Genomic DNA, 16,591 nt, shown 5'->3' on the forward strand with positions numbered 1-16,591 from the left:
TTATAACCGGAGGGAGTACAATGGCCAAAGTTTTAAAATTTTGACTACATATAGGAGTTACACGTAGGGCCTTTTTTATTTGTACGATAGGAAAAACGTAGAAATAGAGAAAAAAAATGGGATTGCTATGTCATGTTCATTCTAATCTTACATGAATTCATAATTAGATTTTCTATGAAATCTAATGCAAATGATTTCTTAAGAAAAAGTTCTATAAAAACCAATTATACAAATCAATTAACTACTATAGAAAACATTTCTATAAAGTTCATCCTACAAATTTAATATGCAAATTCTTTGAATCAAAGAGATCGTATACTTGTTCGAAGACCGAGGTAATAATACTCACTCTGTTCCATGAAAACTATTTTAAGTTTATCTAAAATTTAAATGTATTTAGACACATCTATCATGTAAATACATGTAAGTTTAGACAAATCTAAGACAAGTTTGCAAATAGAGATCATTTCACACATCTGACTAAATTTTTTGCATCTTCCTTCAGCAAGAATGGACGCCAGCCACCGATTTCCCTAGCGTCGTCCTCCTTCTCCGTCTTGCTCCCCGGTCGCGTATCGACTCTTCCCACTACCCGCGGCATCCCCAGCCATGGCTCGCCTCCTCGCGCGGACCCTAACCCTGGCTCCTCCGCGGTCCTCCCTGCGCCCCCTCCGCGTCCGCGGGCTCTCGGCCAAGGTGGAGCTGATCGAGATCGACCTGTCCGAGGAATCCGCCTCCTCATCCTCCTCCTCCGGCGCCGCGGAGGAGCCGATGGGGATGCGGCGCCTCAACGACGCCATCCACGGCGTCATAGTGCGCCGGGCCGCTCCGGAGTGGCTCCCCTTCGTACCGGGAGGGTCGTACTGGGTGCCGCAGATGCGGCGGCCGCTCGGGGTGTCCGATCTCGTCGGCACCGTCGCCTACAGCGCCAGCGGCGCCGTGGATACGTCGGCGATGGCCAGGGCCGCCGTGGATAGGGCTACGCTGACCAAGGACGAGGCCATGTGCTTCACCACGCCGCGGGGATGGCCGTCAGAGGCCTACTTCGTCGAAGGTGATCTTACTAACATTAAGATATCTTGATTGATGGGGGTCGCGGAATGAAATGCGTTATGCCCTTGTGGATTTCGTTGTCTTTTAGCTGAGGCGTTTAATTTGTTGGTGAAGGATCAAAAATCCACCTGAGTCAATGGCGCGTCTAGCTCTAGTAAACCAAAGGAATGCTATAGCCCCACAATTAAAAGGCATACAACATTGTATTAACAGTCTCTATCCGCTATGCCGCTAGCTAAAAACTTGATCTTTTCGGATTATAATTATGGGTGATTTTGCGATTCATAACACCTTCTTAGAATTTTGGTAATTTCACAATTGAAAGCAATCCTAACCAGCCATGATAAACAGTACATACCATTAGCCTTGCGTTGGTGTATATAATGTGAAAATGTTTGCGCCTTTGCGGGGAGCATTTGGTATGTATTGAATGCTTTAGCTGAGCCTGTGTATAGCGCTTCTCCACCATGTGAAATTTAGTATCCAAGATATGCTACCTGATGCGACATGTAAGGATGAACTGTTTTAATAGGTTTAGACAATTATCAGGATCGTTCCATAGTGGATGGCACAGTTTGTGGGATACAGAAAACAACTGAGATGCCATCTGTCTTGTTACATTTCATTATTTTGCCAGCACCATTCTCTTGTTCTGTTTTGTTGGTTCATCAAATTCAGCTGCATAGTTCTAGTAGGATGATTGCATAGACACTAAAAATTGATTTTTTTTTCTGGAACACAAATCTAAAATACATGTCATTTTGGTGTGGTGATAGTGATTGTTTTCTTCCCTGTTTTGTTTAAGATCAATATTCCCTTTGTTAGTCTATGCAGGGCATGATGATTCTGGTAGCTGACTGTACTTATTATTGCAATTTTAGTTTAATTAGCCTATGTCTTTGGATGTTTTCGCCTGATGGAGCAACACAACTTGTAATCCACAATCAAATACTGGATATTTTTTATTTCGGTGGTTGAAGTAAATAAATTCAGACAAATTCAAAGAAGTGCAGAAAGATCAGGTCCCATGACTTTATAATGTATGTATGCCGCCGATGTTCTGGATTCCTCTACATAACTGTTAGGAAAAAGACCTGTTTCATCAGGCAGTCATTTACGTTGATCTAGCTTCTTCATATTCTCTCTTGCAAGGTTCTAGTAATCCTAGTAGTATAACTAGGGTAGTAAAGGTTTAAGGCTACTATTTGTTGAGGTCATATACTCACAGGTGCTGTTCCTGTTTTTTATCCTTTATTTGTGTCCACTATATATAGGTCTTGAATGTTGTTGGCCTGAAAAACACATCTTTTAATCTTTCTCTACCGAAGAGAAGTGAAGCGTTAAAACTTGAATCTTTTTCCAGAAAACATTGACTTCTGGTAGAATCTCTTGTTCTACTTATGCAGCATCTAATTATTTTTAAGTCGACAAAACATTGCTGTACTTGACGGAGAATATTAGCGACATGAAGGTTCTTATATTTTTATTTGTCTAGAAAATGGTTTTGAGTGGATCGGTAGACAGTAGCAGACTGCATGAGAATGTTATGTCGCAGTGCCCAGCAGGTTGACTGCAGGAGAGAACAATATCCTAGTGCCCGTGAGCATTTGGACTTATGAAAGCAGACTTCTTCTTTTCCACTCTAGGTAGAGCCTGCTGATATTGGTCTGTCATGTGATGCACTTTCTGTCGTTCAACCATCATAGGTGAAACATTGAAACATCGTTTGTATAGTGGTACCAAAATGAAGAAAACATGGGCCGGTGTAGTCATATACAACCTCCGTTCGGAAATAAGTGACTCAGCTTTACATCCGTGTCTAGACAAAGATGAGTCACTTATTTCCGAACGGAGGGAGTATTCTGTATCTTAGGAGGAGTTGTTTGTTAAATATTCTGTAACTTGCCATGGATGCGCAAGACAGAAGCCGCCAGGGAAATTTTTTGGTCCAAGAATCACTGGTCTGATACCATTTGTCAGGATCCCGATTGGATCTGATGAGCTAGGGATCAAGTAAAACACGAATTTGAGAGAATTGAGCGATAAACTAGGTAAATTGCAAGATAAATAGCAGGAAAATAAGAACTAAAAAATAAGTCAAAGATAAATCTAGGGTTTATATTTCTCTTGGTTGTTTTCAACAATACACGAGTTGGCTTATAAAAAAACATGCCACCCTCTGGGTTAACAGAAAATGACCAAATAACCCTCATTGTCAATAATTCACTAATACCCCCATAATACCTGTATCCTTACATCCTAGTCCCTGACACTTTTTGCTATGTAGGGTATAGTTCTAGCTATTGCTCCCCTGTGACCCAAAATGGTTATAATCATGTATTTAATTGGATTTACATTTTGGAAGAGATGATGGACTGATGGTAGTTTGGTTGCATTGGTTCCAGATTGCCCATGTGTTACTAGATGCATGTGCATCCCAGAATTTGATTGTTAGATTGGGACTTCCTGTTTTGGCTCTACTCTTCAGTATTATTTGGTAGGCTAATAATTAATTTCTATTAAAAAGGGAAACTTTGGCATCCGGTGAAGAGGTCAAGGAAAGATGCTACTCAAACTGATGATGAGGATAGCTAATTCGCCCTTGCAACCCTACCTGGAGTAAGTTTATTCACATTCCTCTAGAAAATACTTTGCAGTTACTATATCCATCTAGCTGTGACTGGTATCCTCAAGTTTATTCACATTCCTCAAGAAGGTATTTCGTGTCTTATTGCTGTAAATTATGTCGCCACCTACTCCTGATATTATCATTTTCATGCATATTATGATGATGTTAACACTAATACCTTTTTTGTTGGAAAGAATACAATAGTACAGTGCATTCGCGATAGAAAAGATATCTTGCTGGCTCTGATTCACTACCTGGACGGTGACTATTGCCACTTTTGTGCAAGTTTTATTACAGGAAGTGTTTATATCAGTCTATCTGAAAACTCGTATGCAGTAATCAAGTATAAACCTTTCATAGTAAGAGAGAGCGTGACTTGTGAACGAACATTCCAATTGAATACCTGCAAGTAGTAGTTTGATAGGGCATCATTTTCCCTGCACCCTGAATGAGCCTTTGTCTGTTCTGAACCTCATTCATAAGCAACTCTGAGCCTAAGATGTTACGCTGTGCAGGTCCACCAGGTCCACACAGGAAGGCTCAGCTTGGAGAAGTAAACCTCTGCTGATGGCTCGTGGATGTACATATAGACGATATAGACAGCCAGGGATCCCAGTGATAATAACGAGCCGCCTCATCACCCGCCTCTTCGTCGGTAGATCATGCGCGCTTAAGATGAATATGATTTTGTATTTCGCACAGCCGTGTGTGTCTGTGCCCTTGACTGCTCTCTGAGCTGTAGTGTATGATGTACCAACTAGTCTGTGGGTTGTTTTCCACTTGTACGAATACCTATCGGCTCTTCGGGTTGTCAGTGTCAATGGGTAATATCAATATGGATATTTTACTGAACATGTCGTCCATTGCCTCTTAGACATCGTCAGATATTTACGTTGATGACTACCTGGAGTTTGACCGCAGATCACGCGTAGGCATGTTACACATAGAAAAAGAAGAAAATAAAGGGTGAACAATAGTCTAGCTGCCTGTGTCATTTGCATGCCCGCTGCTCCAAATAACTGTAACGTGATTTGCATCATTATTATCTTAACAAATGTTCGAAGCTGTTAGTCCGCCTGTGTCATTCGTACGTGTGTTCGTCTGAATTGTTTGGTTTCCGATTGCATCTTCATTTTCCGTGTTTGCAACCGTTAGGGCGATGTGGATGTCACATGATTTTGTCAATTCGATGGTTTGCTTTCTGAATTAGGTTCCCATTTATAGTGCTATGAAGTCTAAATTAGTAGTAGTAATTTTCTGCTACATGAGGCTTGGCAGGTGGCACATCGCATCACTCACCTACGAGTTCACAGTTGATTTTGACGGGATCGTTGTCATTGCTGTTGGTATTCTGGGAGCACCAAACATGTACTAGCGTAGCTAGCTTTCCGTAGCTTTGACGCCGAAATTCTTTATCAGATGTAATGTAATGTAAGTAGCCGTTTCCTTGAAGAAACGTCATCGAGCTTTTGATTCAAACATACTGCAGAACTGCTTGAACTACATGTGTCCTTCCAACAACTCAGCTGTGCCGAAGAAACCCATGATGTTCCATCGAGTTTTCATACGATGGAACGCCTGAAACTTTTGCGGGAAACAGTTCCATTTCCATGTCACAAGCCGCAAGATGGTGGCCGTCTGAATCGTGAAGCGGCGCCCGTTGAAAGGCGAGTGTGCGCGATGATCACGGCGCGCGCACTTTCAGTTTCAGACAAGCGGTAGGTCGCTCTGAGGATCCAACATTTGGGGTCGACTGATTGATTCGTACGAGCGCCGGCAGGCAGCAGCTATTCCCCGAACATGCACGCACGCGTTGGGAAGAGCATTATGCGATCGCCCCATTATTGTGACACGACATGGCATGGAGACACCAAATCCACACCCATTATCCGTCTCGAGTCCCAAGTCAGCATTTCTCATGTGTGTGTAGACATGCATCATGGGCTTTTGATTTGCCATTGGAGCTAAGCTAGGAGCCCTACGACGCTGGCGCCATGTTCCCCCACAGTGCTCGCTCGCGCCTTTTCTCTTTAGCTGTCGCCGATTCTCCAATCTTAATCAGGCCCTTCAAACTCTGAACTGTTCTGAATGTGAAATGGCGAGAGATTTCGAAGAGGGGGTAGGTCTTTTCCCCGGTGCCTGAGAGCTATAAGTAGTCTGATGGTGATGGGGCTGCTCGCTTTCCCCTCAGTTTTACGCTCCAATTTTAGGTTCTTCTCTGAAGAAAACTTAGACGATTCTACATGACAGATAATACTGCACAGTTGAGTAGCTAGCCACCATAGTACTCTTCTACTAGTAACGCGCTTCAGGTTCAGGTTGTCTGATCCTGCTTGTAGTGGTCTGCCTAACCAATACTACATACACTAGTGACTAGTCTTTAGTGTTTACAACTTCACATCCCCCAATATATGCACACTTGGCACAGGTCTACATCTACGCTTAAACTATCCGGTGAGCTTGGAATCTGAATACAAAAAATAACTTTCTGAGATTTAAATGTGTCAAGCCATGGTTCTTACGGTAGTTTATACTTGGTGACAAGCTCCTTTTCCAACGCTTAGACCCCATTTGTAGTTAGTTATTAAAATGTATCCATCACCAGGCGACTAACCGGTGTCGTCCTACCTATCTGTCTTTCCCCCTCTCCGGGCCGCATGTGCCGGAGTTTGTCTTGTTTTCTAGGGGTAGCCATCCAATTGAATACTCGCACCTGCAGCTGTTTCATTTGAGGTAGACTGCTGGCAGCGCCACCATCTTCTCCCTACCAACCCTGTGATATTCACTTTGCTTCATGCTCGATTTCTTTTTAGCAAATAGTTTGCGAAATGACCCAAATTCTCACATGCTTTGCATCGTTAGCATAGCCGTGAGAGAAGAAGAAGAAGAAGAATGCACAGGAGCTTAATCACAAAAGGAAGTGAAGGCTCAAGTCTGAACATGTGCCGCTCATGTCCTCCGAGGTCTCAAACCGAATCGAGAATCGTCTGCCATTGCTCCACATGACTCATGATCGGTCTCATCTGTCGTCTTCTTGGGGCAGCCATCAGAATATTTGACGCTAGCTGGGGAATCACTGCATGTGAGGCTCCCTGTCCTGAGCTCAACTCGGTAGGCTGCAGGTAGATTAACCGCACCGAACTGTCTCAGCAGCTGCATGCATGAGCTTTTTTACAGTTAGGTTTATTTCCAAAGTATTTTTGTTGTATGGCCCTGGGTATGCCATGCTCAATAATCATGTCGCTTTTTTCTGTTTGTTTAATTGTAGCATTATCTTTAAACTAGTTAGCCTTAAAATTAAGTACAAAGGCCTTGCCTCTTTGATTCCTAATTACCATTTCTTTTCAAATTTGAAAGAGGTGAAACTTGACATGAAACAACTTTGGACATGTAAGTAGTTAAGTACACATGCTCAACTTGTAGCTAAAATTACATATTTGGTATCTATGCAGCAACCATGGTAGATTCTTTAAGGAAAGCTTTGACTCTACCATGTGTCACACACTGATTGCTTATCCTTAACTAAGTGATGCGTTGGTCATAGGCTCCATAGATATTTTAGTTTATGAATTGTCGCCTGTCGGTGCATCTAAAGGTATGATTGTTGCACCCCCATGGGGCTCTCACAGCGTTTTGAGCTTCTCGGCCGTCGGATCACCCCATCTTTGCCCCACTTTGCATCTCATCCGTTTATTCTGAGCAGAAAGTGACTGTTCCAATTGGCCCTCCCACTAGCTAACCCCATGCAACAGCCATATGTTACCCGCCAGTGACTGCACGGGGGTCCCACTTCCATCCGGGCCCTCATGTCAGTGACTGCAGGTGGATTTCATTCGGTCGGGCTTGCCTTTAGGTCGTGCAAAATATCTCCACCCATAGGGGTAGATTGGGTATTTCCTTGTGGGACGATTGGATGAGACAAAACTCCAGTCCGGGACCAGAACCCTAGCCATTCGTGCGTTCCCTCCCCCAATCCCCTATCGTTTCCTCCCCCAATCTCGTCGTTCTTCCGCTGCCGCCGCCGCCTCACCATATCCCGCTCTCCTCCGCGGTCGGCCTCTTCTCCAACGAGCAGTCGTCGCCCGCGTCCTCCCGCTCTGGGTCATCAAGGCCAAGGACGAGCGGCTCTGGCTGGCACGGCCATGCTCGTCTCGTCTTCGTCGGCTCCGGCGATGCAGGGCCATGGGCGGGCGCAGCCTTCCTTGGTGGCGCACTGGCCGTACCTCGTCGCGGGTGGGCGATAGCGGCAGCAGCGGCGAGCGCGCGTGTGGGCGTCGGCGGGTGAGCGCGCGTGGGAATCGGCGGAGGTAAGCGCGCGCGTGGGCGTCGGCGTCGAGCGCGCGCGTGGGCATCGGTGGTGAGCGCGCCCCTGGACGAGCTAGGCCTATTTAGGTTTTAGTTCTTGGTTTATCTGGGTGGTTTTCTCTTATGTTCTTATTTCCCCATGCCTTTTCGTGGTGTTTTGGGGTATGTATGATCTTCCCGGTTATTTATTTCCCCGAAGAAATCCCCTCCGCTCACGGTCAAAGGTGGCAATTTATGCGTCGGGTTTGCGGGAAGAATAATGATGACGCTCGATCTGCGGGGAACCAAGACGATGCCGCCGGATCTGCCAGGTCCCGTGCCTGGATGGCACCGAGAACCTCGAGCCCGACCAGCTGAGGCTATGCGGCGAGAAGGGTGCGTCTGTGCTCGCAGGCGTCGGCCTGTTCTTGCTGCTCAACCTGGCCTCCGGCGATGGACCCTGTGGCGCCACTCTGCCCCAGCTGCGCGGTGCCCATTTGGGCTGCTCAAGTCCAGCCGCTGTCGACTGCCTTGGGATCCTCTTCCATCAGTTGTGCCTGCGTCCGGAGCGCCGGAGCAGCGGGAGGACGGCACATGCGCCTGGAGCACCGGCTGCACTGCTCTCTACGGAGGAGGAGCTGCTGCCTCTGGAGCTACACTGCTATCTCTCTCCGTACGGCGGAGGTCAGGTATCCCCTCCCCTATCCCTAAATTGCGTGAGTACTCATTGCTCAGTGAATTGTACATATTGCTGTCCATATTGCTCACTGAGTTCAGTGAATGGAATAGATTAAGTAAGGGTAGAATCTGTATTTGTGGATTGTTCAGTGAATAGCTACTGCATCTTGATCTACTTGTACACTGCATCTTTTTCTTCTTGCGTGTATTGTCAATATTCAGTAACTGTACTCCATATTTCTGTGATGATTGCATTGTGATAATTAGTGGAGTACTCCATATTTCCGTGAATTTTTTTAGTATATGAATACTCTGAATATGCTGCACTAGCAAACTTTTATTACAGTAGTTTGGTCCAACTCAGTGACCTCCAGTCCTCCACCAACTTCAGAGCACAATTTTCATTTCTCCACGAATTTTTTTGTTTATCTGTATCTTGGGCTTGGATAGTCCTGGCCCTCTAATTTTCTTGTGCACTTGTGATAGTGAATTTTTTGTTAATTCAAGCTGCTATTCCCAGCATGCATGGCATCGACAGTAGGTTTGTTTGTGTTCCTATAGGAATTCAAGGGCTATGTATGGGAGGCCTTGACCAGCAGGGCTTCTCCATGAAGCAGGGCGTTCTCAGTCTTGGGCTTGTCCGCTCCATAAGGGTATGTGTCTAATCTGAATTTTGCAGTCAGCTAACCTGTTCTACTTGCAACAGTAGGTTTTATCAAGCACTACAGACTGAACCCCACCATTACCACTGCTTTGTGCTTGTTTACATCTGTTAATTTCTCTCATTTTCTGTACACGAAAGAGAGCTTATGATTTTGGAGTATTGTTCACGCTTCCTTTTCAGCGAGTTCAGCTGAGTTGTTCATGCTTTGTGCTTGTACTGTAGGGAGTGGATATTGTGCTTGTGTTGTAGAGTAGATACTGTGCTTTTTTATGTCAACTAATCTGTTGATTGCTCGAGCACTTGTATTATTTTCACAAAAGTACTTCAGCACTTGTATTGCTCACACAAAAATATTGGCACTGATGGGAATATATCAGAGAACAAATGACATCATGTTCCCCTCTGATATTCTTGAACTGTTGTCAATATTCAGTGCATAATTTACTTACAAACATGAACTATGCAAATATTCATGACAGTGTTTTTAACAATACTCCATCACAACTAAGCAAGCACAAGGAGTATTAAGATCTGGAAGCAGGTTTTGACTTGCAGGTGGATTATTAACTTCCTCTTCTTGTTCTTCAGGTGGACTAATTATAAAATCTGGAAGCACCACTGTTCTTGAGGCACGACGGGTTCGGGCACCTCGACAACCTTGAAAGCGGGCTGAGCGGGAGCCGCTGACATTGCCAAGGAGATGAGATGATGCTGCTGGCGAGCTGAGCCAGCGCAACTGCCAAGAAGCCTGGAGGTGCCCCGAGCATGGAGGTGTTGGATATGGTGCTTGGTGTTTGCCAGCGGTACGGCGCTCTGCTGGCTGGTTGCTCGGCGTGCGTGGACGCCGACTACTGGCTGGGGGCCGGCATGGTGCTGCTGATTGGGGCTCGTGGCCGGCCTCCGGGAGGTGCAGCTAGGCGACGTGCAGCTGCGGGAAACGCCCGAGAATTCTGCTCTTCGGCGGCGCGCGGATGAATTGGAATGGCGCGCGCGGGGATGAATTCGGGTCATGGATGGATCCTGCAGGGGGAGGAGGTGCTGGCTCGGGCGTTTGTGCCTGAGGACGCCGCCGCCGGGATCGGGATCGAGGAAGACGAAGCTGGGATCCAGAACGATGAGATCCGAAATTAGGGGTAGCGATGTCTTTTCACAGGCTTTTCACCTGGTCGGAAAAATGCTAGAACGTCTTATATTTCTGCATGGAGGGAGTAATTCCTAAACTGACTAAATTAAAATTTGCATCTCTGACACATATTCCGGAAGTTAGACCTTTTAATGCTCCGTATGCGATTATCTTGCCATGTGCTTGTCCAAATAATAAAATAGCTTACTAATTCTATACATATTTCAATCTCAAAATCAAGGAAAAGACAAGTGGGTTACAGTGGTAGTATATCGCCTCTCTCGAGTGTGACTTGTCTCTGCAAGCATTAGTTAATTACTATAAGATTCGAAGTCCACGATGTTTTAAATTTTGTATAGATTCAGAATTTGTATGGTATCACTAATGAAATCAACTTATAGCTCAGGTTTCAACCCTGGCGTTCTGTTCAAATATTTTCTAAGATTTATGGTCAATGACCTAAATTTGTACAGATTCACCCAAGAGATATACGAGGTCACCGAGCCGAGGAGAGGTGTTGCCGATTCACCATACACTTGCTGCTGGAGAAGGCATGTGAGGGCACGGGTGCATCAGTGTTGATGGTGCGGCCACTCTTAATATCGTGGTCAACAATAAGGCATCTCACCACATACCGGTAACAACCTCTGAAGTAGACGGCTGGAGTTCCATATGGATTCTTTTGTTTTAGCTTTCTTATGAAGCTTGTGTCGATGCCTTTTGCCCTGAAAAAGCATGTACGGTACGGATTTTGGTGTGAAGGCTGATACATGTAACTTCTTTGCTGCAGGACCTCAGAAGTAACAACTGTGTGTTAAGCCGCACCGTAACTATCAGTTCAAAGCACCTGGGTGCCATGCCAGATTTGGTGAACCTGCATTCTCTTTTGTTCGAATGCATTGCATCTTCGATAACTACAAAGCATCAGGTTATTTATCATAGTTATACATTTTGTTCTCTGTCAAAGATGAAGTATTCTCATACTCCTGAGTTGAGTTAATTGAGTAGTATACTTATCCATTATTGATTTTACTCTTGGCAGTTACAATACAGAAACTTTATCGTGCCATTTCAGATGTGCTTGCTTATGGTTTATCTGATGGTAGTTTGACGGTTTGCCAGGTTTCTGACCCACCATCGTTCTTCAAAAATTAATAGGACATTATAAGATATCACAGGTTAGATTTACTTATTTGTGTGTTGAAGTGTATTTTTGTGAATCCACCTTCTATTCTTTTCTATTCTTTTTTATGATGTGGCTTTGTTTTATATTTTCAGGTGCTAAACAATATTTGCCCAGTCTAGGGATGCCGAATGTCACATTAGGTGGTTACAACTGTTGAAAGATCATGTCTACTATGTGCAAGTGCAGAGAGACAAAACTACAGTATGTTTCTATGCTCTTCATGTTATTTCCCTAGGATTATTGCTTCTTTTTTTACCAAGGTTTGATGTTTCTCATCTTCTTTATTTAGGGTATATCCAGCACATATCTATATACAAGGCAGTCTTAACCATTGTAAGTTCTTATCCATGTACCAGCTATTAACTTGCAAGATTATCTACTATATGCACACAATGAATGTTGATGCAGTATGCTCATGCGTGTCCATGTTAGGAGTGGTACACGCCGTCCGAATCGATACATGAGTTTCAGTGCCTATTGCATACATCCTGTCTACAACATTTTTTGTTTGTCTATTTGGAATACAGTAGTATCTCCTATGGAGTAATTTATATTGCTGGTTCTTTCTCGGGGCATGCTTAGTACACAGGTAGACTTACCGTCACTGCATGATTCAACTACTGTGACCTACTCCCAAATTGCTCATGTTGTTTGTTCTGAGTACTTTGACAGAGTACTGAGAATTGCATATTTATCATGCTGCACTTCAAAACATTGGCACATATCTTTTGCCTGCATTTTCCTGTATGTCTACATCTATGTTTGAATTGAACACCCTTTGGTGTTTCCTACTCACAAGATTTGAGTATGATATTTCAGGAAGCAACTAAATACATTGTACAAGTTCTCTTCATTCAGCTTTCTATGCGGCTTTTTTCAGTGGTTCTATACTGCTGGAGATAACTGTTGATTTAAGAGCTTCACTACATTAGTCCTTTTTGTTTTTGCGGGGGCACTACATTAGTCCTTCAACCTTTATAAGAACAGGTTAGATCATACTGTACTTCTTACATACTCCTTATTATCTAGGGGTATTTTTATCTTTGCCTAAATATCTGAAAGTAAAGTTGGTTGTGTTGTACTTATATACTCCTTAATTTTAGGGGCATTTTTCTGCAGAAGTGTAGTGTAATGCAGCTGTAAATTGCAAGTTTGCTACTGGTCGTGTAGTACCATGCTTCATGCTTGCTGTGTTGTTCGACTCTGAGCTGTGATGATTCATGATTGAGTTGCTAAAAAGTGAGGTAATTGTTTAGTGGGCAAGCAAAAATTCTTGCTGTAGGAGTACTTGATGTACGAGTATTATAATTCCTCTTTGTAGTTGTTGGAGTAGTGTTGTAGTATTCAGTTATATTGTCATTTACTCCAACAGTCAACATACCTAGATGCCATCCAAGCATGCCAGCACACTGAATTATTCTTGATTTATGGGAGTAGATGAAGTGAAGTGGAAATTAAGATCTGCATTGTACAGTTGTTGTTCTGCATTGTTTGCTTCTTCTTCCTCTAAATTCTGACCTTGTTCAGTAGGTGGGATGAAGTTAATATCAGTAACAACCATTCTCCAGGTGGCGTTCCAATGACGATATCGATAGAGGAGCAAGCTTCTTCTTCAGGTGGTAACGCTCGTGGTAGCACTTGTTCTTCCTGTGGTAGCATCCCTTATTTACAGCTGGAGAAAAGCATATCTCATTTGATAGTGTCAACTTTATTTAGCTGTATCATACCATTCTCCGTTGTGTGTGACAGGCGTATTGTTATTTTAGTCGCAAACATTATGTTTGACACCATTTACAGTTTGGGGCACTAGAGTGGAGGGCATTTTTTGTATGTAACCACAAATAGATATTTTTTTCACCTTTTAAACTTGGCCAGTTTATTGCTTTGCTTGCAGGTAAAGGATTCAGACTAGCAGAAAGGAGGGAGTTCTGATTTACATGCTATAATGCAGGGTATGCTGCTTTCCAATGACAGATCGCTTATATGAGTAAGGTATCTGAAAACAATGTTAGCTGAACAATTTTGTTTATAAACACAAAGCTAATATAGAAATTGAAATATTATCTTTAAATGTTAAATTTTCATGTAAAATGATCGGTTCACAAACCTTCCTCCCACGGCCCCAAAAAATAAACTATATTATACATTATATAAAAGTGCGTCCTAATGACGAGCTCCATGATTTGGTTACTGTTTCGTAGAATTTTCACGTCCCACGGTTTCTTCTGGTGCTCCCATGTGTTCAAGTCGCCAATCATTTCTCCTATTTTACGGGCATTCTATTTCAGTTCCTCTTTATCTTTTCAATGTCTTCCCTGGGTTACTGGTTGGTGTTGGATCCTTCCCATGAACACAAAAGAGATTATATGGGAGCATGAGGGGGAGTACACATATGCATCTCAAGGTTTTGTTTTGAGTTATCTCTTTCTACATTCGCGTGCTTCCCTTTGCTTTGGTAGCGCGCGGTTATCCTGTTATGTTTCCTTCCTTTTTTCACCTTCCATCTCTTTATCATTGGCTTAGCCTTTCATCTCTTTGTCATTGTCTTATGTTACCCTCCTTTGGTTATAACTACCATGTTACCTTTTGGTGATGTTTGCTATGTCTGCACTTTAGTGTTTGGGCTTTTTAAAATTTCATATGTAATTAGCCAGAAAAGGAACCACATGAAAATCAAAACAAGGTTACCTGAAGTAGTCATAGAAGAAGAGCACTCGGAAGTACAGTAGTAAGCAGAACAAATTAGCGTAGCTGAAGATGACTTGATAAAATCGCCCAAACCTATGTCACCTGAAAAAGTTGGACATGATCTGAACCAGAAGGAAGGAACCTATATAAGTAACTAAGAAATTAATAGTGGCTAAAAGAAGTTTCAATGAGTAAGGAAATCTGATTCGTTTTCATCTAGGTATGATAAATTAAGTTATAGGAAGTGGGTACTGTTTGGAAGCAATGCAGGTTAGGGGCGTTTCGATTCCTGGCTGTGAGAGCTCCAACCTGTTTGTTTTGCATGTCCTATTAATCTATGCATACAAGATGTTCGGCAGAAATCCAAATAGGATATTCTCATATATAGGTGACACTTCTGACTTCTCATTTGCAAAAATATCTTGCTCTTTATCTGAATGGATGACGCGCCTTTGTCCGCTTTGTCTTTGATTGGTTTTTATTACATTGCTCAACATTTCACGTGTCTTCTCTTATTAGTGGTGGTGAACCAAAGAAACCATTTAAAACTACACAGAAGTAAAAAAAGAAGGGGGGGGGGGGTTAAAATAGTTAGGATCTAGGCCTGATTATATTGAGATATCAAGAAATAATATTTCAGCCTGCACAACACATACTAAACTGTCAATTTACTTGGTTGATTTCTTCCTTCTATTGCAGTACAAAGTAGTGAAATTGTGTTGCCAATTGTAGATATACAGAACTTATGCTTTTCGATTCCAGAGATTAATTGAGACTGAGTATGAACAACGAGTTCATGTTATATCATTCATGCTTTTTCTGAATATAACTGAAACTATCTGTTCTAACTTGTGTGAACACATGTTTTTCTGAATATAACTGAACATTTGTGTCGTAACTGCTTACGTCCCTGTGTTTTAAGTTGCAATATGCACCACTCCTCCATTTCAGTGACATAGTAGATGTTTACTGCTCTATTAGAAAAACATAAGGAATTTGCTCAGTGCCATGCACATGTAGTTGGAACTCTTTTGTTACTGTTTTTTGCACTACCTACTTGTTTATGTGCCATATGCAGGTTGTTAGAACGAATTCTTTGAAACAATGTAACGTGTTTCCTTTTCCTTCTGTATGCACTTATTATCATTTGCTTCAGCTATAATTTTGGATGATCAGTCATACTAACTCAGTGTCTCATCACGACTCGCATTGTTGGAAGGCTGCGTTGCACCTCGCCGAAAGATTCTCAGGTTAGCTTATATTTCCCTCTAGATTACTGGTCAATAGATTGTTGTTGAGGAAAGAGTGTGTGCCCTCCAGCACATGTAGCAAGAATATCTAGGGTACTTTTTGTCCTTCGAGCATAGTTAGTATACGTCATCTGCAAGTAACACCTCGGGTGCTTTCTTTCTAACTATTAGGTGGCATCATCTATTTATTTATTGATATCATTTTGAGAACATATACTTATCGATTTCTTGGTCTCGGTACGACACACAAAATCTTTATCATTTGTCAAACTGTTATAAAACTAATTATATATTTTGTAATGATAGATCACCTAATCCCTATCTAAAACTACCTAAATTTTAAGTTATTCATCAATGGAGGCAAATCTTGAGGCTTGGGTTTCTTATGCTATATCCAAGTGCAAATAATAGACCTGGTTTACAAATACTTTCATCTGATACATAATTAGTATAACATTCCCTTTATTCTCGAACATTTTCGTTTTTGTGTAGTACTTAATGTTGCCTTAGTTACATTTTTTGTTGTTTTGTTACAGCCTAATGGAGGTCGTTGAGATGGAGGTTGTCGAGCTCAAGACTGTCCAGATCTTCCCGTTGTCATGTTGAAGCTATGTTCCAGAAGTTTCACCTTTTGACGGTGCGACTACCTATTAGAATTAGATTTTTTGTGTTTAGTGTCCTAAAGACCGAATTGAAGCGATCTTATTTAGAGGTTACTTTTGTTAATTTTAGATTTATTTCTATTTGTCGCCGAAAAACTGTAAGAGTGCTAATATATTTCGCCATTTTCATAATTGCATGTAAGCATTGTTATTCTGTTCTGATTTCGTGTGTTCAACTTACTGACTTTATTTTCTAAATTCTATAAATGTATTTCCATTAACATGTAGATCGATTTGATTTCTACGGGGTCGTGCGCCAAGGCGCACATCTAAATCTAGTGTTCATTATTGCAGGACGATGAAAACGTGTGATCCTTTTGCACAGCGGAACTTCTCGGCCTCCTATCACGGCGAGTCATGCAAATATATTTATA

General features: G+C 42.6%; 1 protein-coding gene and 1 long non-coding RNA gene across 2 annotated transcripts; both read left to right on the forward strand.

Annotated features, from left to right (window-relative positions):
• The first annotated feature begins 579 nt into the window (after positions 1 to 579).
• LOC124676337 lies at positions 580 to 4,536 on the forward strand. The gene is made up of 3 exons (XM_047212416.1): positions 580 to 1,054; positions 3,581 to 3,672; positions 4,198 to 4,536. Exons 1-2 carry the CDS (start codon positions 610 to 612, stop codon positions 3,646 to 3,648), a joined length of 513 nt encoding a protein of 170 aa, XP_047068372.1. The 5' UTR covers positions 580 to 609; the 3' UTR covers positions 3,649 to 3,672; positions 4,198 to 4,536.
• A 10,370-nt stretch (positions 4,537 to 14,906) lies between these two features.
• LOC124678264 lies at positions 14,907 to 16,376 on the forward strand. The gene is made up of 2 exons (XR_006994398.1): positions 14,907 to 15,555; positions 16,092 to 16,376. It is a non-coding gene; the product is annotated as an uncharacterized LOC124678264 (long non-coding RNA).
• The last annotated feature ends 215 nt before the right edge of the window (positions 16,377 to 16,591 follow it).

Source organism: Lolium rigidum, chromosome 7 (genome assembly GCF_022539505.1).
Source record: "Lolium rigidum isolate FL_2022 chromosome 7, APGP_CSIRO_Lrig_0.1, whole genome shotgun sequence".
NCBI classification, from domain to species: domain Eukaryota; kingdom Viridiplantae; phylum Streptophyta; class Magnoliopsida; order Poales; family Poaceae; genus Lolium; species Lolium rigidum.